Source organism: Geotrypetes seraphini, chromosome 16 (assembly GCF_902459505.1).
Source record: "Geotrypetes seraphini chromosome 16, aGeoSer1.1, whole genome shotgun sequence".
Taxonomy (NCBI): Eukaryota; Metazoa; Chordata; class Amphibia; order Gymnophiona; family Dermophiidae; genus Geotrypetes; species Geotrypetes seraphini.
In genome coordinates this window covers 49,824,885-49,847,207 of record NC_047099.1, presented here as the reverse complement: position 1 = coordinate 49,847,207, position 22,323 = coordinate 49,824,885, and the positions used below count along the sequence as shown (strand labels likewise).

General features: G+C 48.6%; 2 protein-coding genes across 9 annotated transcripts in view; one reads left to right on the top strand and one right to left on the bottom strand.

Moving 5' to 3' along the window:
• The first annotated feature begins 166 nt into the window (after positions 1–166).
• Positions 167–7,461, top strand: TMED1 (transmembrane p24 trafficking protein 1). Its single transcript, XM_033924956.1, has 4 exons — positions 167–370; positions 2,407–2,504; positions 3,335–3,518; positions 3,686–7,461. Exons 1-4 carry the CDS (start codon positions 200–202, stop codon positions 3,902–3,904), a joined length of 672 nt encoding a protein of 223 aa, XP_033780847.1. The 5' UTR covers positions 167–199; the 3' UTR covers positions 3,905–7,461.
• A 452-nt stretch (positions 7,462–7,913) lies between these two features.
• The window catches only part of DNM2 (dynamin 2), a 55,175-nt gene continuing 40,765 nt past the window's right edge, over positions 7,914–22,323 (bottom strand). For 4 of the 8 annotated variants that reach the window (XM_033925518.1, XM_033925520.1, XM_033925522.1 and 1 more), the window contains 5 exons: positions 22,134–22,245; positions 20,641–20,802; positions 20,019–20,254; positions 19,549–19,803; positions 10,518–13,426 (listed from right to left, as the gene is read on the bottom strand). In XM_033925518.1, coding sequence (XP_033781409.1) covers positions 13,357–13,426; positions 19,549–19,803; positions 20,019–20,254; positions 20,641–20,802; positions 22,134–22,245 — 835 coding nt within the window. In that variant the 3' untranslated portion in view covers positions 10,518–13,356. Of the gene's footprint in view, positions 9,417–10,516; positions 13,427–19,548; positions 19,804–20,018; positions 20,255–20,640; positions 20,803–22,133; positions 22,246–22,323 lie in introns of those variants that run through there. The other 4 variants (XM_033925519.1, XM_033925523.1, XM_033925526.1 and 1 more) reach the window with 2 other exon arrangements.

The window sequence follows — 22,323 nt, the reverse complement described above, 5'->3', positions numbered from 1 at the left end:
GACCACCTTCTTGTGATTGGTCCAAGTCATCCTCCTTTAGTCCCGCCCCTGCACGTTTTGAGAGTGCGGCGTGACGTCCCTGCAGAGATACCCCGCCGACCAATCGGCTTCTCTCCCGGCTGCCAATGGGGGCGCGAGGGGCCCAGGTGCTGGCGGAAGTGGCTGGGCTCCCCTTTGCCCACTTTCCGGCGCAGGGGACATGGACATGGCCGCCCGGGGCTCCCTGGCCCTCTGGCTCTGCTTGCCGCTCGCCGTTGTCGCCTTCACCCAGCCGCAGGACACCGAATTCACCTTCTTGCTGCCCGCCGGGAGGCAGGAGTGCTTCTTCCAGGCGGCGATGCACAACAACAGCATGGAGGTGGAGTACCAGGTAAGGGCCGGGCCGGGGCTGCGGCTGACTCTAGGCCAATGGCATGCAAAGGAGGGCAAAGCGCATGCTCACTGCAGACTGGGTGCAAAGCTGCCTGCTAAGAACATGCAAATGAGGGCAAAGCGCTTTCTCACTGCAGACTGGGTGCAAAGCTGCATGCTAATAACATGCAAATGAGGGCAAAGCGCTTTCTCACTGCAGACTGGGTGCAAAGCTGCCTGCTAATAACATGCAAATGAGGGCAAAGCGCTTTCTCACTGCAGACTGGGTGCAAAGCTGCCTGCTAATAACATGCAAATGAGGGCAAAGCGCTTTCTCACTGCAGACTGGGTGCAAAGCTGCATGCTAATAACATGCAAATGAGGGCAAAGCGCTTTCTCACTGCAGACTGGGTGCAAAGCTGCCTGCTAATAACATGCAAAGGAGGGCAAAGCGCTTTCTCACTGCAGACTGGGTGCAAAGCTGCCTGCTAATAACATGCAAATGAGGGCAAAGCGCTTTCTCACTGCAGACTGGGTGCAAAGCTGCATGCTAATAACATGCAAATGAGGGCAAAGCGCTTTCTCACTGCAGACTGGGTGCAAAGCTGCCTGCTAAGAACATGCAAATGAGGGCAAAGCGCTTTCTCACTGCAGACTGGGTGCAAAGCTGCCTGCTAATAACATGCAAATGAGGGCAAAGCGCTTTCTCACTGCAGACTGGGTGCAAAGCTGCCTGCTAAGAACATGCAAATGAGGGCAAAGCGCTTTCTCATTGCAGACTGGGTGCAAAGCTGCCTGCTAATAACATGCAAATGAGGGCAAAGCGCTTTCTCACTGCAGACTGGGTGCAAAGCTGCATGCTAATAACATGCATATGAGGGCAAAGCGCTTTCTCACTGCAGACTGGGTGCAAAGCTGCATGCTAATAACATGCAAATGAGGGCAGAGCGCTTTCTCACTGCAGACTGGGTGCCAGGACCCTGCTACCTGCATGCTAATAGGATGCAAATGAGGGCAAAGTGCATGCTCACTGCAGACTGGGTGCAAAGCTGTATGCTAATAACATGCAAATGAGGGCAAAGCGCTTGCTCACTGCTGACTGGGTGCAAGGACCCTGCTACCTGCATGCTAATAGGATGCAAATGAGGGCAAAGCGCTTGCTCACTGCAGACTGGGTGTCAGGACTCTACTACCTGCATGCTAATAGGATGCAAATGAGGGCAATGTGCTTGCTCACTGCAGACTGGGTGCTAGGACCCTCTGAGCTGCATGCTAATAGGATGCAAATGAGGGCTAGAGCTTGCTCACTGCAGATTGGGTGCCAGGACCCTGCTAGCCATATGCTAATAGGATGCAAATGAGGGCAAAGCGCTTGCTCACTGCAGACTGGGTGCAATGACCCGGCTAGCTGCATGCTAATAGTATGCAAATGAGGGAGTTTGATCACTGCAGACTGGGTGCCAGGACCCTGCTAGCTGCATGCTAATAGCATTCAAATGAGGGCAAAGCGCTTGGTCACTGCAGACTGGATGCCAAGGGCCCGTTAGCTGCATGCTAATAGTATGTAAAAGGGAAGAGCTTGCTTCCTGAGGGTCTGCAAATTGTGTGCTAGAGTCTGCAAACTATATGCCAAGAACCAAGGGGCTGAGGCACATAACTGTGTTTGATAACTACTTGATAAAAACTTGCAAAGTGCATGTAAACTTTATGCTGACTATCTGAAGGTGGAAGCAAGCTATGATGAGAACTAATTTGGGGTTGGCACAGAGAGGAAGTGCCCAGTTCTGTTGTGGAAAGGACTGAAGCACATTTTAACAGTGTGAAGACCTGGTGGCAGTCAGTAATTCCAATGTGTGTGTTATGCACTGTCTGAATTTGCAGGGAATGTTTCATAGCACCATTACATTAAGAGTTACAGAAGCAGGAATTCTAATTCAAGCTCACAGATAATTGGGAGATGGGTTTCCAAATTAATTTGGATACCCAAGCCAAATACCCGTCTTCAAAATGTTTGCATGCCAAAATTCCAGCCCAACTAATGGTGTCTTTTGGCAGGTGATTGGAGGTGCTGGGATGGATGTCGATTTCACCTTGGTGAGCCCCAGGGGTGTGATGCTGGTGACAGAGTTCAGGAAGTCAGATGGTGTACACACGTAAGTCTACTAGACAAACTTCCTGTCCAGGGTGGATTCTGCCTGTTTTGGCTCATTGTGTTCTTAGATCCGTTACTTGTGAAATGACCCGGTGTCCTCGGTCTGTTCCCAATGATTGGGGACTGTTGTGACTAAATCCATCACTGCATACAGCATTTTCCTTTCTTGGATGAGGCCCCAGGCTGAATAGACATGACAAACCCATGAGGGGGATGTGAGGGAGCCTAGTTCGGTTCTATTTTCATATATCACCTAGATCGTAAGAGAAGCTAAGCAGTTTACAAAGGATAAAATGGGATGGGGGAGGAGACATATGGAAAAATAACTTCATACCCAAGGAAAGAACAGGATTATTGTTATATGGGAGGGAAAACAAAAGGTAATGACTTCTCGTATTTATTGATTTTTCAGATAGTTAACTGAAGACAGCTGGCACTGCATTGTGTTTGTGTTTTACGCTTTGTGAATATAATCTTGTAGTCTGCAAAATCTATTTTGCATAACTGGCCGTCCCCCCACTTCCCCGACATCACAGGCTTGGAGAGGATACATGATTTGCCAAATGCGAATAGATAGGATCTCCATTCAGGATTCTGACTCTCTATCAGGCTTGCGGTTTCAACAGAAGTGGGCTTCCTTTAGGGAGACCTTGACCCCTAGGACATGCAGTCCTATTTTAAATTTAGGGCACATTGAATATAGCACTATGATTCTTCTGTGAAGTTATGGGAGAGGAATTGCAGAGTGTGTGGATGAGTTTCTGACTTTCTCTTCCTGTGATGTTCTGTTAACAATACAACTCGTCCTTTGCTCCCCATCTTCTCTCCCAGCGTGGAGCCGACAGAGGACGGAGACTACATGATGTGTTTTGACAACTCCTTCAGTACCATCTCGGAGAAGCTGATTTTCTTTGAGTTGATTTTTGACAGCCAGCCTGGTGAGGAAGACACAGACAGCTGGTCTGAAATGGTGGCACCTGAGGAGATGCTGGATATTAAATTAGAAGACATCAAGGTGAGATTGAGCAAGTTGCCTGGCCAGGTGCTCCCTCTTATACCTGTGTGACATGTGGGTGGACCATAGGAGGGCTCTGTCATGCAGGTGATCGGAGTAGAAACATAGGGCAATGCAAAGGGAAAAGGCTGAGCCTTGAAGTGACACTTCTTTTCTCTCTTCTTCAGGAGGCAATTGAGGCCATGAAAACCCGACTTGAGAAGAGCATTCAGATGCAGACAGTGTTGCGGGCTTTTGAGGCACGTGACCGGAACCTGCAGGAGACTAACTTGCAGCGGGTGGACTTCTGGTCTGCTGTGAATCTGAGCGTGCTGGTGACCGTGGCTTTCTTGCAGCTCTACATGTTAAAGAGTCTCTTTGATGACAAGAGAAAAGTCAGGACGTAGGCCACAGCAGAGATCGAGTGATGAAACGGACCCCTCCCTCCTGATTGCAGAAGCCAAACAAAGCTGCTGGCAAAGGCTTCTGGGAGACCCTTCCCCCCACTGACTCACACCGGTCCTCTTGCAGTGGAGTAAAGAAAGCTTGCTCCCGAAAGTCTTCTCCAAGTTCACAATTTTTGTGTGTACGCTAACAATATTGTTACCGATTTTCAGATCTTTCTATGCACCTACACTTCCCATATTTTTTTTGTCATGAAGGGCACTGCTGACCTCTTTCTCCACGTTTCTTTTGCAGTCTTAACATAGCAGGGGTCAGCTTGTAGGGGGACCACTTGGCCCCCACATTACTCTTTCAGTTAAACCTGTGCCACTGTCGCTAAGGGCATCTCCTAATGGTTGGCTATGCAAACTTCTATCGCTGGTAGATCAAAGTTTTTCTTTTCTGTCCTTTGCTGAAAAGTGCACTTAAGACAGCCTGTCTGGGAAATCTGTTTCTTCTTGCTGCTCTCTGCAGTCTCTCCTGGGACACCTTTTTAGAATTCTTCTCTCAAAAAACCTGTGGCAGTGTGAAACCTGCATAGGGGACAGTGGAGCTCCGATGCTCAACAGAGCAGCTGCTATCTCCTCAGGAGCAAAGTTAAAAAAACCCCAAACAACTCAAACTAACAGCTGACTTTTCTGAAGATTCACTGCTGAGACTTAAAGGCAGAGGTACAACCGTCATACCAGTGGACTAGAAACAGACTAAGGTCGGGGCCGGGCTCAAATTTTTTTTCTTCAGCTGGCTGTTTTCTGCTTTCCACCTGATCTTCGGTGCCTTGAGAGAAGGCGTACAGACCACATAAAAGCAGATCGAAAGTGTACGATTTGGCCAACCACTTTCAGCCTTCAACTACGACTCCCCCATTCTCTCTCCTTTGCTTTGTGGTCCACCAACTGTTGAGGCAGAGCCAGAGGGCTACTGTGAAGAAAAACTTAGTTTTAATGTTCTGCCCTTTTTTTTTCTCTTGCATCTTTTAGGGGTTTCCTTCCTTTGCTGCCTTCATAAAATAACAACATTGGGAGTTAGGCAGATGGGTGGATGAAGGCGTTGATCCTGCAACAGAAAAACACATCCTACTCCTTTTGTAGATGTCTGCGTAGGCGTGGCTGGACTACAAGGGCTTCTCTTCCTGCTTTATAGAACATTAGAAACTGACCTTACTGAACAAAGGAGGTGATTTTAGCAGAGTTAGGTCAGGGGAGGTAACCTTTTTACAGCAAAGAGCCAGTTTATCAAAAATGTTTGACCCAAGATTTAACAAAGCCGCAAGGTGTGGCTTCTCTCCCCTCCAACTCCTCGCAGGTCTCTTCCCCCAACTCATAGCCAAGGTTCTCTTTCCTCTGCAGGCCTCCCCACCCTTTAATCTCTCTCCCAACCTTACAATTTCTCCCCCTTCAGGGCCTAGCGAAGTACCTGGTGGTGCAGCGGGAGTCTTTATGGCAGGAGCACGGCCCTCTCGCGGCTGCCGCAACCTCTCACAGGACTCCAGGAAATGCTGCGAAAGATCGCAGCAGCTAGTCTAGAAGTCAGATGTGCTCCTGCCACAAAGACCACCAGGTACCTTGGGTGGGGGGAGGGAGGGACGGAGATCATCAGGGCCTGGAGAGCTGCAGGTTGTTGACTCCCGCGGTTTAGGTAGTGTTTACATGTGGAAATCAGCATCCATGGGCGTGGTAATTTTTTCAAAAGGTTTTCTAAAAATGTGTCAGAACAGCACACAATAATTTGAATGAGGCATGTGCTGGGTGGCACTTAACAGTATTATGTGTATGTTGGATTTTACAAGGCGAAACGTTGACTTTACCTCTAATTGTCTCTATACCCTCCTCATTTGGAGCAATTGTTGAAAGGAAGGGTGGGTTACTACGCTAACCTCTCAGGCATTGAAGACCGCCAGGTTTCAGTTTTTGGAATTCAGGCCTGCAGGTTTTACAAAAGCCACTGTTTACATGTTAAAGTTGAAACCTTCTAACTGTGCTATTTCCACATGTAACACCTTGAGTGATGCTTTTTTTTCCTTTTGAAAAATGGGGATTGGGACTTGTCTACTGCCTTTTTGTAGTTTTACAGCCACACTCAAAATGCTTCTGTTGCTACCAAAGACATATTTCATACAAGGCTCTACCTGGTATAAAGCTTTTTATAAAATACTTGATTTTATTTTCCCAGGCATAGACCTAAATACCCTCTACAAAGTCTAGCAATAATGGCTTCTGCCAAGGCTCTTACTGGTAATGAAAGGAGGGGGGGGAGTGGTAAGTCAGTTTGTCTTGGCATGGAGGGCTCTGGATTTCATACTGTATATACTGGGAGCTTCGGAGACTATAGCTGCTGTTAGGCAGGCTGGCAAAGGAAGTAGCAACAGAGACCGTACGTCGAGTCCAGGTAAGCATGCATAAAGTTCACCCTCCGTCAGCACTTGAGGAATGTGAAATTTTGCTCTAGGCCTGTCTCTATTGTCATTTGTTGTTCAGGGCCAGCGCAAAATGAGCTGCTACTGAATTTTAACGCACACCCACCATGCCCTAGACTCTGCAGAACAATGGCTGCTTGTGCCATCGTTAAAGAGGAGATGACATGTGATGGTTTGTCACCTTGCTGCTAACTTCACAGGCGTGATTCCGGGTAGGGGGAATAGATGGCAGATACCTAGGCTAAAACGTGGCCCCCCGTGCATGTTTTTTACCTTGCGGATCACGTCTGGCATTGTGGGCCAGGCTCTTTTTTTAGTTGTCCCCCCACCCGAAGGCCTGACGTGTAAATAATTTTAGTACGATAAATTCTTTTTAAGTCTAGAACTACCTCTTGATCTTCTCTGTTCCCATCTCATGCATGAACTGCTATTCCTTTTCTTGCATGGTTGACCGTGGTGTGCCTTTCTGTTTTAAAAATTAGTATTAAAAGGAAGGATGCGAGCCCGACAGATTCAGGGACTAATGGCAGCAGATAGCCACTGACCATCCCTGGCCCCATGCGGTGGGAGAGGTTCAGGTCGATGGGTATGGTTAATCAATACCACATTCAAGCAAGCCCGGCAGTTTTCTGAATCAAGTGTGGCCCTGGCTTTGATAAACATATGAGTTTTGTCAGTATTATATCCAGCGTTGACAAAGTTGAGAGTACTGCACACTTGGACAGCAATTTGTACCGCTCTGTGGGGAAGGGGGCTTTTGACCCCAGTGCACTTCCACCCTAGTCTAAGCAGCCATGCCTGCCTCCCTCACCTTTCCCTCTGCTTTGGGAGGAGAGAAAAGTGCATTTTAATTTTTGTTCAAGAACTTCGATTAACAGCTTGGGGTTAAAATGGGGGGGTAGAGGAACCGACCCCACCCCCTCTCCATTAGAGAGGAACTTTTAATTACAGATGCTTCTTGGTAATTTCACTGTGCCTTCCAATGACTGACTGGTAGAAATCCAACGGTATTTTTATTACATTATGAACAATTTTAAGCATTCACAAATGAAGACTTGATTTTTGTTTTGCAATAATGTCAATAAAATAAAGTTTCTAAACATGCACTGTTTTTATTCTTTTCAACCTAATCATGTTGGATTAGAAATTATAGCGTGTGTGTGTGGGTGGGGGGGGGGGGGGGGGGGAGTGGCCAAGACGGCTGCATGAAGCTCATCCGCATTGGATCTCACGTGTACCCGATTTGCTTACTCTTTTCTCGGCCTCTAATACCCCATACTGAACAGAAAGGGTTTGTCAGGGCTGTTCCCTCATCAGCCAAGACTTCACCCCCAATACAAAGAACTATTGCATGCCAATATATTCAGGAATTCCCTCACTGAACAGATTCCTCAGGACGACAAGCCTTAGTATCCATCCTTCTGGCTGCTTTTCCTAGAATGTGTATTTAAGTGGATCGTTTGGGTACCGTTATAAAGAGCTGGCAACGACGACCTTTGTCGCACCGTAAAGCATCAGCCGATTCCCTCCCACCAAAGGAAAAAAACACCAACAGGTTCAACCCTTGTGAGTTTTATTTGAGCAAAATTGTATACCAGAAAGACTTTTGTACATCTCAGTAATATATTACACATTTTACCCAGAATGGCTAGATGCAATTTCATTTGTGACCTATACCAAAGGAATGGACCATCTAATCAGATTTCATAAGCATTACAAAATCAGGGCCCACAAAATGTAGAGAAAGGAGTGATTTGGGCTTGACTCTGTCCCACTGTGTCCGTGAGACCTATTCCTAATCGTCCTATTGAGAGCTTTACACTCGGGGCTTTTTAAGGTCAAGCAAACATTGAGGCAAAATGGGCCCAGATTAGCATAGCTGTACTGATAAATGCTCCCTCTTGCACCAAAGTGAAAACCCCCAAAATGGGTTCTATTTACAAATAAAAATAAAGGATACGGCTCTTGATTTGATTTTAATACTTAATATACTGCTAAAATCTGAAGTGCTATAGCGGTTTACAATTAAGCACCATTTGGAAAAAACACCTCACTGCTGGTCTGCCAACATTTTTAAATATATTTAGGACTTCTCTTGGACAGCACAAAAATCAGTTTTGTACTGCGTGCAGAAGCCATTTCTGGTGAAATAAGTTCTGGACTGAAGAGACTAAGGGAGGAGTGTGGCTAGCCAACAAACCCCCCCATTTTTACTTTTAATTTTTGTAGTGGTTGTATGTTATATCAGCATTGATTGGTTAAAACCTAAAGTCAAGCCCTAAGCAGTTTGCTCGAGAATTTTAAGTGTAAAATAAAACTTTATAAGTGGCGTATTTCATTAGAGTTGCCTTATTTTTGTCATAGATGCAAAGGAACAGATCTCGTAGAGAGAAGCATCACGTGTTACTTCTTTGCAAGTTATACATTAAGAGTGATTGTTAGTCACGTTGCAGCTCTTTAAGGCTTGAGACAGGTCACCTTGCTTCTTGTTACATCGTTTCTAGCCATCATCTTCATGTGAAGAAAAGACTGTACCTTCCACCTTATGACCAGCAAACCCGAGGTCTGGGAATGAACAATAAGCATAAGCATTTCCTTCCACCTACTGGTGCTGGAGCAACCGAGTGCCAGCAAACTCAGCCCAAAAGAATCTTCACAGAGGTAGATGTAGAAAGTTCTTGAGTTCCTGGAGGTGAAGAGGTGTGTCAGATACACAGGAAAGCTTTGTGGGCTAGGGAGGAATTTCTCTTGCCCTCTTGCAACGGTGGTGTTACACAGCCACGGAGTATCGGGCTTGGACTCCTTCATCATCATCGACGGGGGTTCAAACTAGAACCAGGCCTGCTGTTTAAGGCTCCAGCTTACAGTATCAGACGCCAGGGTTTTGTCCTTCCAGTAGTGTTTACACAATAGTTTGGATCATGCCACTTGGGTGGAAGCGAGGTGGGTAACTCACCTTGCATGACAAAAACATTTTAAAATAAGAATCCATCCTTCAGGAAGGGGGCAGGAGGCATCACCAGAACTGAGACTTGCTGGGAGTGTTAGGAGGTGGGCGCCTGGGCACGAGAAAGGAGGGAAAAAAAAAATAAAGACACACAGTGAGACCTTCACACATCTTTAACAGGACTTTTCTACAGGTGGGGCAGAGAAAGATGGGTCACAATTATCAATCACGACCCCTTAAGCTCTGCATCCTGGCTTTCCCTCTTCACCACAGAAATTCTCCTAATGATTCAGAAGGAATAAAAGATTCACTTGAAGCAGGACATGCTGCCCTCACCTCCACCCTACAAGCAGCAGGAAGGACGGACACCACGCAGCCCAAAGGAGCTTGAGACAGCAAGGTCCAGCATAACACTGGAGAGGGGCGCAGGACTTCAGTGCCAGCCAGCGATGTTCTGTTAAAACCCTCCGCATTGCATGTGTTTCTCCTGTTAGATGGAGGGTTTAGGGCAAGAAAGGGATTGGGACTTGTATACTGCCTTTTTGTAGTTACATAACCACACACAAAGTGGTTTACATATAAACAGGAATTTATTTTGTACTTGGGGCAAAGAGGGATGAAACGAGTCGACAAGGGTCACAAGGAGCAGTGCTGGGATTTGATTCCACAACCTCTGGGTGCAGAGGCAACAGCTCTACCACTAGGCCAAAGACATGGGTCCTGGTCAGACTCTTATCTAAAAAAATCAATATAAATAACACTCCATACTTCATATGTTTCTCCGGGTAGCTGGCGAGTTTGGGGCAAACGACATGGGACCTGGTTAGAGAAATATGAAAGGTGGGGGGAGGAGAAATTCCCTTTGATTTGGTTTTTAATGTCTGGGACAGGGAAGCATTTAAACTTGAATGACCTATGAAGTTTCCTTAATGCAAGGGGTGGGGAGTGGGGTCTCTCCTGCTCTTTACAGCCAAGCAGACAAAGGGAGAGTACAGAAATATTTGCACGTCTGTAAGCAGGGTGCATTTTCTTTTAGCCAGGACCAAAATAATGAATTTCACCTCATTAACACAAAACCAGAATGGCAAAAACTACCCAAGCCAGGAAGCAGAAGCCAAAAAGCAGAAAGCCACACGCACAAGGTGAAATCTCCTCCACCAAGAGAATTTTTTTTTATTTGCATTTTATGAATACGGTACAGAATCAGAGGCACTTACAATTTTCAAACTCAGTAAACAGTGGCCATCTTTTTTTTTTTTTTTTAATATCTCTATACACATATAAATATATAATGTTTTATTTCTCCTTTAAAGTCATACAAAGTGAGATGAAAGACCTTAGAATCCATTCCATACATTACCACCAGAGGGCAGAGTCAGAGTGTTTTTGAAAAGGACTAAAACAAGTGTAAATGATCTCAAGCAATATTTGCCAAGCCCAGGAGACTGCAAGACAATCCTCTTCCAATTTTAAGTAAAAAGTAGCCACATGAGGGTGCTGCTTAGACACGGAGGAATCGGATCTTATCTGCTCATTTTCTTTCCTTTTAGTCCCAGCAGATCAGTTCAGAACACGCGGGTGTCACGGCTGATGGATGCAATCGATACCCACATGTTCTGGACTAACCTGGTGTGGACGCAAAGAAATCGGTAATCTATACATTCGGTTCCCCTAGAGTGGCATATGAATGAGTGCAGGATGTGTTCTGGTTTGCAATTAAGATTGAGCATCAGACAGCAATTGTTCCAGGGGACATGAATACACAAGTTAAGCACTCCCATTTCACTTTCCAATAGCCAAGCACATGAAAATAGGACTTTTAATGAATCATTCATCATAAGAGGGCCCTTACTGCCCAGCAAAGAAAGGAGTGGGCAGCCTCCACTGTCTAGGTTACAGTAGGGAAAGACCCAATAAGAGCACCCGAAAGGTTCCCATCAAAGGCTGATAACTTACAGCCTACACTAATGACCAAGAAATTGTTAGTCTTGGGTTTCAGCACTAAATCATGAAAACCAGCACAAGCACGCACAATTTTTTACTTGGGGGGAAGGGGGGGGGGGGCTGAAAAAACCTGCCAGAATGCAGACACATCTGTAAACACGGCCATTCTCCTTAACCTCCAAGGCACCACACAGCATCCTTCTGGTTCTATGGAACAGGGTACGTGTGTGTATTACAGGCATATTGAGAAGGAAAAAAAATGTAGCTTTTGAAAAACATATATATATCTACTTTGAGCTTTTCCCATGTTCTTTTAAGCAGGCTGGGAAAAGGCAACTGTCATCAGGAAGTCTAGACGCTCCCTCCAACGCACAGCACAACCCCCAACTAGGACTCCACAATTCAGATCCTGAGCCACAAAGACACCTGTGGGAGAACCAGGGGCAGCTGCTTCACCTCTGCACTCATAACACTGCTAACAGCCTATCTTTCCAATACAGAATTTATAGGAGCCGAGAGAAAGACAGAGACCAGAAAGCTGTGGTCCACGCCCCCGCCTCAGCACTTTTAGGACCCCCCCCCCCCCGAACCCAAGCTCTAGGACATAAGGCACGGGGTACTTGGCCAGAGATCCAATTTCAACCCCATATGTCCTTGCAAATTAAATACCGAGTCTCTTCCAGAAGAGTGCAGCATGTGCATGATATTTCATTCTTTCAACACTGGGTTACTCATACCTGCAGTTCTCACCTTCAACGTTCAGGGTGAGAGGAGACATCTAATCGTCTCCCGCTCACATCCCTGTTTCTAAGATCTAGAAGTGGCTTTTAACTGCCCACAGGAAACATCGCCCTAAAGATGTCACCAGAGTTTCAGTCATGCACAAATGTCCTCCAAGGTGGAGGGAGGCAGCTTAGAAACACCTCCCTAAGATCAGCACCGAGATCTTCTAGAAGCTCAAGAGACTTGTTAATCCCACAAGTGCTACTTCCTTCATCTCAGCCTTGTAGCAGGCCGAGCTGCACTTTTCACAACCCAAAACAGCTGCACCTTAAGAGCTCTCTGGGCTCAGCACTGCTACAGGCCCCTCAGTCTGGGTTTAAGATTGCACTCACACATCTTACATATGAAACAACGGTTCTCACTGGGTGGCTATTTCTTCTAATTCAACAACAAGAAAGGAGGTCCAAACCAGAATCACACAGTGAGAGAAGGCAAAAAAAAGAGAAGTACTTTTAATTAGACTTGCCAGAGCTCTGTTAATAGTGGGGGTGGGGAAGGGATGAAATCCTCACTGCTGCAACCTTTCAACAGTATTCTGACCCCCCCATTCCCTTTATGTCTTTAAATTTCCACGATACTAGAAAAATCTGAAACCTGAAAAATATATATATCAGAGCAACCTTGATCAGATTAATAAAATAAAGCTACATTTCTGAGCCAGCTGAAACGCTGCATAAGTGAAAGAAGGTGGGGAGGGGAGGGAAAGAGTGTTATAGCATGATGGAAATACTGTTCATTATGTCGTTTAAAAAGGCCATCCTTCATACATTCATCAGTGGAACATGTCTCCTCACTTAGGCTAATTCCTGTTTTTTTAAAAAAAAATTCTTTTAAAGATTTTCTTTTCCATACAGTGCACTGTTCATATATCTTTTTTTTTTTTTTTCATTTAACCTTCACAGAAAAAATTATGAGAAACCCCCCCCCCCCCCCCACAATAGTCTGATTTTCCCTACGTGGATGCAGCATGCCCCAGGACACAGCCACTTTTACTGGCTCACGGTACGAGTTTTGGAGCAGATGTGTTGAGAGTGACAGAGAGGACAATGGGAAGGGGGAGGGAGGGGGTCACAGGAGAAGAACATGGAAATCACAGACCGCTTCTACTCTGCAGGATGGAGAGAACGGCAGACTGAGCACCAATTTTGCGCTTTGTCTTTTTTAAAGGTCACTTCCTCAACCTGAGTTGATCGCGGTTCTAGAGGCTGAGCGGGGGAAGAGTTGCTCGAGGCTGCAGAGGGCATCGTGCCTATCCCCTGCCTTTTCCCTCCCTTAAGACCAAACGCACAACATGCATTGGCTTCCTTTTACCCCCAACCCGTGGTTTAATCTAGCAATGAAGGCTCGGCTGGTCGGATAATGGTGGGGCGGTTCGGGGCTGCTGGGGGTCTTCTGCTGCAAAGAAAAAAAAATAGCAGAGGTAGAAAAAAGGAAAACAGGCATGAGTATTAAGCACAAGGAAAGTGAAAGGCGTCACAAAAAAGGTACACAGAAACCTAACAAAAGGAAGAACTACTTTGGAACACCTTCTCCCCCCACCCCATTCTCTGACAACAGAAACACTGGAAACAAGGACCCAGAATACATTTCATGGAAGAAAAGGAGAAATTAGGTTCTTACTTGCTAATTTACTTTCTTTTAGCTTCTCCAGACCAGTAGAGGTTAATCTTTACAAATGGGTATATATCCAATCATGACCAGCAGGTGGAGACTGAAAACAAAACTGTGGGACAGTATATAATATACTCCCTTCTCTATTTACCTCAGTCTGCCGACTAGCCAAGCAGAACCAAGAACTGGAAAACAGAAAGAAAACAATACTCCGAACAGGAGTAACAAATAACATACCCAAATGCTGTTGGAAAATGCAGAGGAGAAAAACCAGAAGGAAAATGTCCCCACAGCTCGCCAGCTAAGCCACAGCCACTGTTCTTTAATTCTCCCCGGCCCTAGAAAAATACTAGAACCCATAGCAAAAAACAAAAACTGCCCGCGAAACAGCCCCAACAACAACAACAGACAGGGTGGGGACCTCTACTGGTCTGGAGAAGCTAAAAGAAAGTAAATTAGCAGGTAAGAACCTAATTTCTCCTTCTTTAGCACTCTCCAGACCAGTAGAGGTTAATCTTTACGAATGGGACGTACCAAAGCAGTCCCTCACACGGGCGGGACCCCCGAAGGGCTGACACCAGAACACACACACCGAACACCGCGTCCTGACGCGCCAAAACATCTACCCGAAAGAGTCTGACAAAGGAATACAAGGAAGACCAAACCGCAGCCTTACAAATGTCCACTGGAGGCACGAGCGACGACTCAGCCCAAGAAGCCGCCTGACCCCGAGTAGAATGAGCTTTGAGAAACTCCGGAACGGGCTGCTGCCCCAGAAGAGAAGCGGAAGCAATAGTCTCCATGATCTAGCATGCAATAGTAGCCCTAGAAGCGCCAGCCCCCCTAAGAGGACCAGTCAGAAGGACAAAGAGATGATTTTATTTCCTGATCTCCTGGGTCCGCTGCACATAAGAGCGAAGGACCCGATCAACATCCAACTTGCTCAGCTGTCTTTGCTCAGAAGAGCCCTCCCAACTACCCAAGACCGGGAGGACCACAGATTGATTGACATGAAAAGGAAAAACTACTTTTGGCAGAAAAGGAAGGAACAGGCCTCAAGACAACCTGCTCCCTAGAAAACTCCAAGAAGGGAGCCCTACAAGAGAAAACCTGTAGCTCAGAAACACGCCTAGTGGAAGAAATGTCCACCAAAAAGACCGTCTTCAGAGTAAGGTCCTGCAAAGAGCAGCTGCCCAACGGTTCGAAGGGCAGGTGCATCAGAATAGAGAGAACCAGACTGAGATTCCAAGAGGGAACAGAGGACCGCATGGGAGGCCTGAACACCTTGGCCGCCCGCAAAAAGCGAATCACTTCAGGAATGGCTGTCAAACGCTGACCTGTCACCCCCGAAAAGCTGACAAGGCCACAAGCTGAACCTGGAGAGAAGCCGAAGCCAGGCCTCTATCCAGGCCATCATGCAAGAACTCTAGGATGTTAGGCACAGAAACACGAAGAGAGACCACTCCCCGCACCTGGCACCACCCCTCAAAGAAGTGCCAAATCCACACAGAAGCCTGAGAGGTAGAAAGCCTCCAGGACCCCAAGAGTGTAGAAATCACCCTATCTGAATACCCCTTCTTACCAAGGCGACCCCTTTCAAAAGCCAAGCCGTAAGACAGAAGGGAGACGGGTCGAACATGGGAATGGGACCCTGCGTCAGAAGATCGTCCAAGGAAGGCAGAGGAAGAGGATCCGCCACCAGAGTGTCACCAGATCTGCGTATCACGGATGTCGAGGCCAATCTGGAGCCACCAGAACCACCAGACCCGGATGGCGAACAATGCGGAGAAGAACTCTGCCCACTAATGGCCACGGAGGGAACATGCACAACAGCCCCTCTGTTGGCCATGGTTGAACCAGAGCATCCAGACCCTCGGCCAGTCCATCCCTGCGACGACTGAAGAAGCGGAACACCTCGGCATTGCCACTCGTGGCCATCAGGTCCATCAGGGACTGACCCCAAGCCTGCATTATCAACTGAAAAGCCACGGGGCTGAGACACCACTCTCTGGGATCTAAGATGTGACTGAGGAAGTTCGCCTGAACATTCTCCACCCCGCCATGTGAGAGGCCGAGAGGTCCAGAAGGCGTGACTCCGCCCCAAAGCATGAGCCGAGCCACCTGAGTGCTCTTGGTGCCCCAACGATTGACATAAACCACCGCTGTGGCATTGTCAGAGAGGACTCTGACCGACTTGCCCATCAAGAGGGAGCGGAAGGCTAACAGCGCCAGAGGGACGGCTCTGGTCTCCAACACGTTGATCGACCAGGACGCCTCCTCCATGGACCAGGTGCCCTGAACTGAGTGACCTAGACACTGAGCCCCCCCAACCGAGGAGACTGGCATCTGTGAGAAGCACCGTCCACTGCGATAGATCCAGACTCATCCTCTGGACCAGATGAGAGGTCTGGAGCCACCAAAGAAGACTGCAGCGCGCCAAGCCTCACAGAGGGACAGGGACCTCCAAACTGTGCTCTGGGGTGACCATCTACGGAGCAGAGCATACTGAAGAGACACATGTGGGCCCGCGCCCACCTCACAACATCCAGGAACGCTGCCATCGACCCCAAGACTTGGAGGAAATCCTGCGCCCGAGGACACCGGGACGCCAAAAGAAGGCGAATCTGAGATTGCAATTTGCTTACCCGGGCCTCTGGAAGGAAGACCTTCCCCAAGGAGGTGTCGAACAGAACCCCAAGGTACTCCAGATGCTTGGAAAGGTTGACCACCCAGCCCAGTGACCGGAGAAACTCAACCACCGAGCCATAACTTGGGCGCTCTCCTGCAACGACTTCGCCCGAATCAACCAGTCATCCCAGTAGGGGTGCACCAGAATGCCCTCCGACTGCATTGCCGCCGTGACGACCACCATCAACTTGGTGAACGTCCGGGGAGTCGTGGCCAGGCCCAAGGGAAGCACACAGAACTGATAGTGCAGACCCAACATCGCAAAGCAAAGAAAGAGCTGAGGAGAGGTCCGAATGGAAAAAGGCAAGTAGGCCTCCGCCAGAGCGAGAGAAGTCAGGAACTCCCCCGGCTGAACCGCCAGAAGGACAGACTGCAGTGTGTCCATGCGAATAAAAGGGAATTCTGAGAGTCCTGTTGACCTCGGTTTAAACCAAGGATGGGCTGAAAGGTCCCCTCCCTTTAGGGCCCCACAAAGGAAATGGCGTACCAGCCGATACCGCACTCCTGAGGGGACACTGGACAACTGCTTTGAGATCTAGCAAGCGCTGAAGGGTCTGGTGAAAGGCTAGCGTCTCCCATGCCACCTGACATGGAGAGGCTAGATATGATCCGGCAGAGAGCGGGCAAAATTCAAGTACATAACCGTCCTGCACCACCACCAGGACCCACTGATCGTACGTGATCTCGGCCCACTTGGGAAACAAGTTGCGAAGCCGGGCACCCACGGGAACCAAAGGGGGTGCCGGCAAAGAGCCATCGCGCAGGACGGGCAGCAGGGGAACCGGGGGGGGAACTCCCAGCCCCCCGACAGGCCCCCTGAAAGGACTGCATGCGCTAAGCCAACCGACCCCGGGGAAAAACCGGAAGCCTGGAAAGAAGCAGTCCCATGCCCCAGGCGAAACTTGCAAAATTCCCGCACACGCCCCTGGGCAATGCCAACCCGAGACACTGGGCGGGCATGGTCCTCAGGCAGACGGGGCACCTCAGAGTCCATCAGAGTCTGAACCACCGGATCTAAGTCCTCTCCAAACAAAACAACCCCCGAAAGGGAAATTTTGGGAAGTTCAGTTCTGGACGCGGCAACCGCCGACCAAGCGCGAAGCCACAAGGTACAGCGTGCTGCCACCAAAAGACCCAGACTTAGCTGCACCAAGTCACAAAGAACAACCGAGAGGAACGAGGCAGTCATCTCAAACTTCACCACCTCCTGATCCACTAAGGACCAGTCATCAGACTCACGATCCAGGACACGCTCAGACCACTGAAACACGGTGCGAGCCACCAGCCCCACACAAATAGCTGCCGGGACCCCCAAGGCAGAGACATCAAAATTATACTTAAGTGTCTCTAACGTACGCTCCTCAGAGACCCTAAGAGCAGATCCGTCCATAACAGGCACGGTATGCAGCTTAGTAAGTGCCGAGACCACCGCGTCCCCCATTGGCGAAATTAAGGTAGCCCTATCCCCCTCCGGGATGGGATACCCATGAGCCAAGGCGAACACCAAATGAAACGGCGCCCATAGGCCACTGCGCCAGCACAAAATCCCGAAAATCCTGACGCACAGGAAAAGAGCGGGAAACAGGACAGACCCCCTGAAGCAGAGGGGCCCCCATACGCGGGATCTCTGGTGGCGCAACTTCAAAAATGCAGCACCAAGGAGACCTGCTACATCAGGTCTAAAAACTCATCCCTCTGAATAAAAAGCGCACCACGGACGCATCTGCTCTGGAAGACGGGAAACCCGCCGCCCCGCTGCCAGCGGGCGTCCCCTCCAGAGGATCCTGGAAGCCCGCCAAAGCGGCCAGGTCCTCAATCATGCCAACACACTCCTCCGACCACCAATTTGCAATCCAAACCCCCCCCGCGGGCGCTTGGATGAGGGAGGAGGAAGAGGGGACGCCAAACGAAAAGAGGGAGGCAAAGCCATAGGGGGCGCGGAGGGAAACCACCCCCGAAACCCCCCAGCTGCACTTGGGACCCCCAATTATCTGCACAAAGAAAGAAATTAAATTGGGGGCAAAAAACCCCTGGGGGTCCCCAGGGACTCCCTGCCCCAGCAGGGGTCCTTGCTGAAACCTGCCCCTGTGTTTGCAATACAGGGGGAAGGTCACCTGAGGTTGCAGACAAAATGGAGGGGCCAGACAGAGAAAATGGCGAAGTTCCCGCCAAAAATGCTCCCTCCATGGCCTGTAGCGGCTGAACAGTCCCAGCCGCTAAAACAGGCAAGTCGGCATCAGCTGTCAAAAAATCAGCCGAGAGGGAATCCTTCGGGGAATCCCTCCGTGGACGGTTGGGGAAGACCGGGCTTCCCCACTGCTCCCAGCCGACTCGCGAGGCACCATCGGCGGGGAGCTCTGGGCGCCTGCAGCCGCTGCCGACGGAGCTCCACCACATCACCGGGCCAAACTACCGAGTTCAGTCCGGCCGAGAGTGCCTCGCGGCTGGACATAATTGTGTCCCACTCCCCCGGAGAAGGGCACAATTGCTCCATACGCGACCTAGCTATAAAAAAGTGCCGGTTAGAAGAAAAAATACAGTAAAATACAGTTTTCTTAAAGGGAAACAACCCTCCAGACCAGCACTACCTCAGGATTTTTTTTTTTTTTACAGAACAGACTCCACAGGCTCTCGAAGCAATATGTCTTGCTTGATTTAGGGGGCAAGGCTTACTGCTGAGGCTCCTCTAGAAAAATGTGGGGAGGTGGATGAAGTGGGGGGAGGGACCCCGCTCGAGACCCGCCGGGTTTGACACCCCCGAGGTCGGACGGACCCCCAAACAGAGCCCGCCCAAGCTCTGTCCGGCCAAAAACAATGACTAGAAACCCCCTAAACAAATTCCAACAGCCCTACCAAGGGAGATGGGTACAGATCACTCAACACCTGCTGGAGACTGAAAGAAGACTGATGTAAATAGAGAAGGGAGTATATTATATACTGTCCCACAGTTTTGTTTTCAGTCTCCACCTGCTGGTCATGATTGGATATATACCCATTCGTAAAGATTAACCTCTACTGGTCTGGAGAGTGCTACAGAATCTGTATTCATGCTGAAATCCAAGTAGCAAGCCTGTAATCTAGTGGTAGTCACCGAGTACTACATCTTATTTCACAGCCTAGAAAAAGCAATGTAAGCTAAGGGGATACTTGAAGGGCTGGGAATTATCTCCATTTAAATAAAATTCTGCATGTAGGACTCTGGGAGGCAGAATGCTTACCTGGGCACACCTGGAGGGATGCCGGGCGGGATACGAGCTGGTCGGGAAGGAATCTGAGGAGGGGCCGAGAAGGGGTCCAGGTTAGCAGCATTAAATGGGCCTTGAGGTCCAGGACGTAAGGGGATAGGAGGACCCACAAATGCTGAACTTCCTGCAGGGACAGGGATAAGAGGGGGCCCTGGGGTAGGGCCCCTCACGGCTGGGGGCCGGCCTGGGGGCAGTGCACTGGCCATGGGTCTGCGCTGTGTTGTCGGACTGCAAAACAAAACAGAATATAGACAAATTAAAAATGAGACACGGCAGTAGGCCCAATTTCAAAAGTCACTTCCTTCCCCCCCAATGTTGTTCTGAAGCATGTACTTAAAACACTTAATTGCCTTTTCACAGCGTTCAGCTATCACTGCTGGACCAACAGCCCCAGCTACATATGGACCAGGCCTGATAAACTGGCAGCATGCCCCCAAGGGTACCTGTGCCCGCTGCTCGAACTTTGCAGCCAGGTATCATCCACAGGGGGTGGGACAGGGGTAGACACTGTGCTGGTAGTGATGTCACCAATTATGTTTAAGGATTCCTTCAAGGCATGATACATGCGCAACATTTCCTCCCGACGCTGAGCCTGCTCCGCAGACTCTTCCATCAAGCTGTTTTGGTCCGCAGAGGAGTAGAGGTAAGCCAGAAGCTCCGAGTGGATGAAATCCTTTGTCTGCACCAAGGAGAAGAGAGAAAGCGGTGCTTTTTTTTGGTTTGGGGAGGGAACAGTAGTATCCTACTATAGTGAATGTTGCTCAGCTACAGTATACACTTTCTCTGGGCTTCCTTCCTATGTCAGGTTAGTCATTTACAACAGCAGCTGAGACTAAGCCAGACCAGCTCCTTTGTGAATCTTGTGCCCAGAATAGGTCTAACCAGACTCTAAATCAACGGAGGCTGCGGAAACGTCTAGCATCAAACAGCCCCTCTAGCTCCCTCCTCAGGCACGGAGGTCCCTAGTCACCAAAAGCCACGGCAGATGCCTTACAAATCAGAAGAAGGGCTTGCTGAAGCCCTGGATGTACCCCGTGTCAACACAAGCAGAAAGGTGAGCCTTACATTGTTTATCATAAGGTGCATGATGGTCTTTGGCATGAGATCACGGATGGACTTGTTGATTATGGCCACATAGGAGTCCACCAGGTTGCGAATAGTCTCCACTTGTCGCTCCAGCTGGGGGTCCATAGAGAAGGTGTTTTCCTGGCAGTCTTCATTCTCCACCTGCGCCAAAAAGCACAGGATAAAAGCAGCAGTTAATTACTCACAGGCACACGTTTTAACAGCTCTCAGTTTGTGAAGTCCTGCTAACTGGCATTTACTTCCTGCTTCGAACTGCACTTTTCCTTCAACAGCAAACCAGTTGGAAAAAAGCTCTACAAGTTCATGAAATGTCATCACACTCAGCTAACACTAATGGGACCCCTTATAGTCAGGGCTGGATTAAGGAAGAGGCATTGCAGGGTCCAAGTGTTCAGATGTGCCAATTCAGCATTTTCCACTGGTGTATGGAATAGGGGTCACAGGCCAGAGCCATCAGTACCCACCAGAGGTCTGTCTGTCCTCCCCAGGCCCAGCCAGCAGCACGGACTCCTCTGCCAGCTTCTCTTTGCATTCAGAACCTGTCTACCTTCCCCAGACCCTGTGAGTTTCTCAGGATCCTGCTTGACCGCTGAAAATGTCTAAAATGTCTTTTTTTGTTAAATAGGCTTATCAAGGATATTAAGGGACAGGGCTGCAGAGGTACTGATGTAACATCTGCTGAGGAGACAGAGAAATACTGAGTGCCAGACGGCTGCCCAGGACCTAATAAGGTCAAGTCTCTTAGTCTTCGTTCTCAGTCTCCATCTGCTGGAAGGTTGGAATGATCTTGAGCAGATGAAATTCTGCTCACAGAGCCCTGCCTGCCGGCTGAGAACATGAACATAAGATTTGCCGTACTGGGACAGACCAAAGGTCCATCAAGCCTAGTATCCTGTTTCTAACAGTGGTCAACCCAGGTCTCAAGTACCTAACTAGATCCCAAGTAGTAAAACAGATTCTATGCTGCTTATCCTAGGAATAAGCAGAGGATTTTCCCAATGGCCTATTGATTTCTCTTATAGGAAATAATCCAAACCTTTTTAAACCCTGCTAAGCTAACTGATTTCACCACATTCTCCAGCAACAAATTCCAGAGTTTAATTACATGTTGAATAAAGAAATATTTTCTCCATTTGTTTTAAATCTACTACTTAGGAGCGTCATTGCATGCAGGGTCCAAGGAGGATAGACAGGTTCTTCTGAAGAGGTAGCACTACTCTCAGATTCCTGTCCATTGGTTGAGAACAGATGGGGCCCGGCCAGGATGAGAGCTACTGCTTCTGAGAGGCTGAGATTCAATATGATGGTGAAGGGTTAATTGTGCACCTGTGTGTCTGGGGTCCAAAAAGTTACTCCTGTCCCACCCAATACCATTTCCCATTTTACCCAGTATCTGCTGCCGCTTGCATCTATCCCAAACACAGCAGGACATGCAGGGAACCTCAGAAATCCTCTCTCCCATAGGAACTGACCTGATCTTTTTCTGGGTAAACCCCAGCCCGAAGGAAGGAGGCTTTCCAACTATCGACATCTTCCTGGGAGTCACAGGCTAATTCAATCTGACGCAAGTCTTTATAAACATTCCTAAGGAAAAGGAGAAAGCAATCAAAGCATTCAAATGGCTCCAGGACATTTCCTGAGCTCCCCCCCCCAGCTCTAGAG

Bases quoted from the DNA above. Each gene is read 5' to 3' on its own strand.
- TMED1 (XM_033924956.1), top strand. From the start codon at position 200: ATGGACATGGCCGCCCGGGGCTCCCTGGCCCTCTGGCTCTGCTTGCCG. The intron at 371-2,406 runs GTAAGGGCCGGG...GTCTTTTGGCAG, and splicing joins GCATGGAGGTGGAGTACCAG to GTGATTGGAGGTGCTGGGAT. The intron at 3,519-3,685 runs GTGAGATTGAGC...TCTCTTCTTCAG, and splicing joins TTAAATTAGAAGACATCAAG to GAGGCAATTGAGGCCATGAA.